Source organism: Melampsora larici-populina (assembly GCF_000204055.1).
Source record: "Melampsora larici-populina 98AG31 unplaced genomic scaffold MELLAscaffold_81, whole genome shotgun sequence".
Lineage (NCBI taxonomy): Eukaryota > Fungi > Basidiomycota > Pucciniomycetes > Pucciniales > Melampsoraceae > Melampsora > Melampsora laricis-populina.
The window spans coordinates 8123-10370 of record NW_006768845.1 but is presented as its reverse complement, the minus strand read 5'-3'; the positions used below and the strand labels follow the sequence as shown (position 1 = coordinate 10370).

At 38.5% G+C, this 2248-nt stretch overlaps 1 protein-coding gene across 1 annotated transcript; it reads right to left on the bottom strand.

Annotated features, from left to right (window-relative positions):
* Positions 1-578: 578 nt before the first annotated feature.
* Positions 579-1892, bottom strand: MELLADRAFT_76027 (uncharacterized protein; the record flags this gene model as incomplete). Its single annotated transcript, XM_007417940.1, has 2 exons — positions 579-1487; positions 1550-1892. 2 exons carry the CDS (start codon positions 1832-1834, stop codon positions 1008-1010), a joined length of 765 nt encoding a protein of 254 aa, XP_007418002.1.
* Between the last annotated feature and the right edge of the window lie 356 nt (positions 1893-2248).

Below are 2248 nucleotides of genomic sequence, written 5' to 3'. Positions count from 1 at the left end.
GAAAAGTAAGTTCATTCAATATGAGATCCGATCATATTTCATAAACTGATCATACATCGAATGAATTTCCTTTGATGGATAAAACAATTCTTTAATCGACTCATACACCACACTCTTGACCAGTCTCTCAAGACTTATCCTCGGAAATTTATTTCAAATGAATGAATCAAAATGTACCCCTTCATTGTAAATTACCTCATAGTTCAAATCTAAATCATGATTATATCAATCAAGATCTTTTGGTGAACTTCAATTAGTCAGAGCAGTGTATTTTCTTTGAATTTTAGTATGATGGCAGTTGTACTGGATGTTGTTTGGTGACTTTGTATGTGAAAAGACACGATGTTGTCATTTATTTGCTCTAATACAATTTGCAATGCTCCTTCAGTCTTCTTAAGAGCACCATTAGGTTTCTATTTGCCAATCATTAAAGTTGCTTTTTCTGATTGACATATCTAAGCAAGTTTATTGAGGTTGACATTCTGATATAAATAATAAAAATTGAAATGTTCATTCGAATGTCTTTCATGGCCTTTATGTATGCGTGGTGTTGGCTCAATCTCACTGCTTTGGTTATTGGAAGCCAAGCAAAAACTTTTTTATTGGTACTTTTGATTACAAAGAAAATGAGCCAGACGCTAATAAGATCAAAAGCAAATACTAATGAGAGATTGAAGAAAAACAAAATAAAGAACGAACAAAAGAACAAGCTATCAAAGCAGAAGAAAAACAAAATAAAGAACGAACAAAAGAACAAGCTATCAAAGCAGAAGAAAACAAAATAAAGAACAAAGAAAAAAACGAGCTATCAAAGGAGAAGAAACCCAAACAAAGAACAAACAAAAAGACAAGCTATCAAAGCAGAAGAAACCCAAACAAAGAACGAACAAAAAATCAAGCTATCAAAGCAGAACATTGTAGACAGGAGGAATGCAATAGATTAAAGCCGTTCTAAATAAAAGATAAAATAAAAACTGAGAGAAATGGAAGCAGATTGCACTGATGAATCAAAGCTGTTGCGCATCCAGTGCAGCAAGCTTTTCCATCAAAAACTTCTCGTACCTAACTGCACTAGAAAGGAGATGACTTGCATCGCCTGGAGGGATTCCGATAAGCTTTAATTCAGCAATGTTCATATCAGGACCTGGCTTGAGATCGCTCCAACGAGTGTAATGCCCTGTATTTAAGTTTGCCCTCAAGCTGGTATCGCTTTCAGGAAAATCAGCATAATCTAAAAATTCTTCAAAGGTTCCAGAGTACTTTCTTTGATAGATACGGTCATCAATTACTTGAGCTGGGGCGATCAGAGTGACTTCGTTTTGTACTATAGGTGCTGGAGCAGCAGCCATGAATCCAGCTGGTGGGGGATCGTCTGGAAACTCTCGATAGCCTGGAGGAAGTCTTCCACCGATGAATGTCTTGAAGCACGGTAAGGGAGGTGGAATGTCTACGGTGATATTGTTACGACCTTCTTTACGTGCTGCTATCTGAATATGGTGGAGTCTCGTGAGCAAAATTACAGTAAATGATATCAAAAAAATCAACTTACAATCTCATCGACCCAGATTTTGATCTTGCGAGGCGTCATAACTGTCCATTTCTTGGAGTCTGTAGGATGTCTGAGTAGACATTGTTCAGTGCCGTTTTTAGTTAGAATCTCTTTTAATTCAGCAGTAACACGCGAAGGTAAGTGTTCAGGGTTAGTTGGCGGTGAATTTGCCAAACCACCAGGCTGGTTTTGAGCAATCGCTTGTTGAGTATTCCATGAGCCTATATAGCCGCTGACTTTCTCTCTCCTACGTTCTACAGCAACCTGGAGTTCGGGATTGGCCATCTGAGCTAGAAGTCCAACGGAGTTTGGTTGGGAATCGATACATAGTTTCTTGAAATCATTCCATTCTGTTTTATTGTGAAGGTTGTACTTTTGCTCGCGGATGTAAGATTTTGGAGTAAGAGTGATACCGAGCCAAGAGACGGACTGGGGTTCAGATACATTGAAAAGATAAGTACCAAGCTTGGGTAGTACTCGGTCAAGGGATGTAACTATCAATTCTATGACTTTCTGAGGAGATGAATGATTCAAATCAACAGTGATGTAATGCTTGGGTCCAGTATCTTCCTTTTTAGTTTTGTCACAGTTCCATCCGAGTTTTTCAGGGGTTCGTTTTGACGGAGCTCTGCTAGTTGATGCGCTCGGTTTATCCTTTGGGCCATGTAGATAGGCCTCATGAAAGACTCGAAGTGTTGA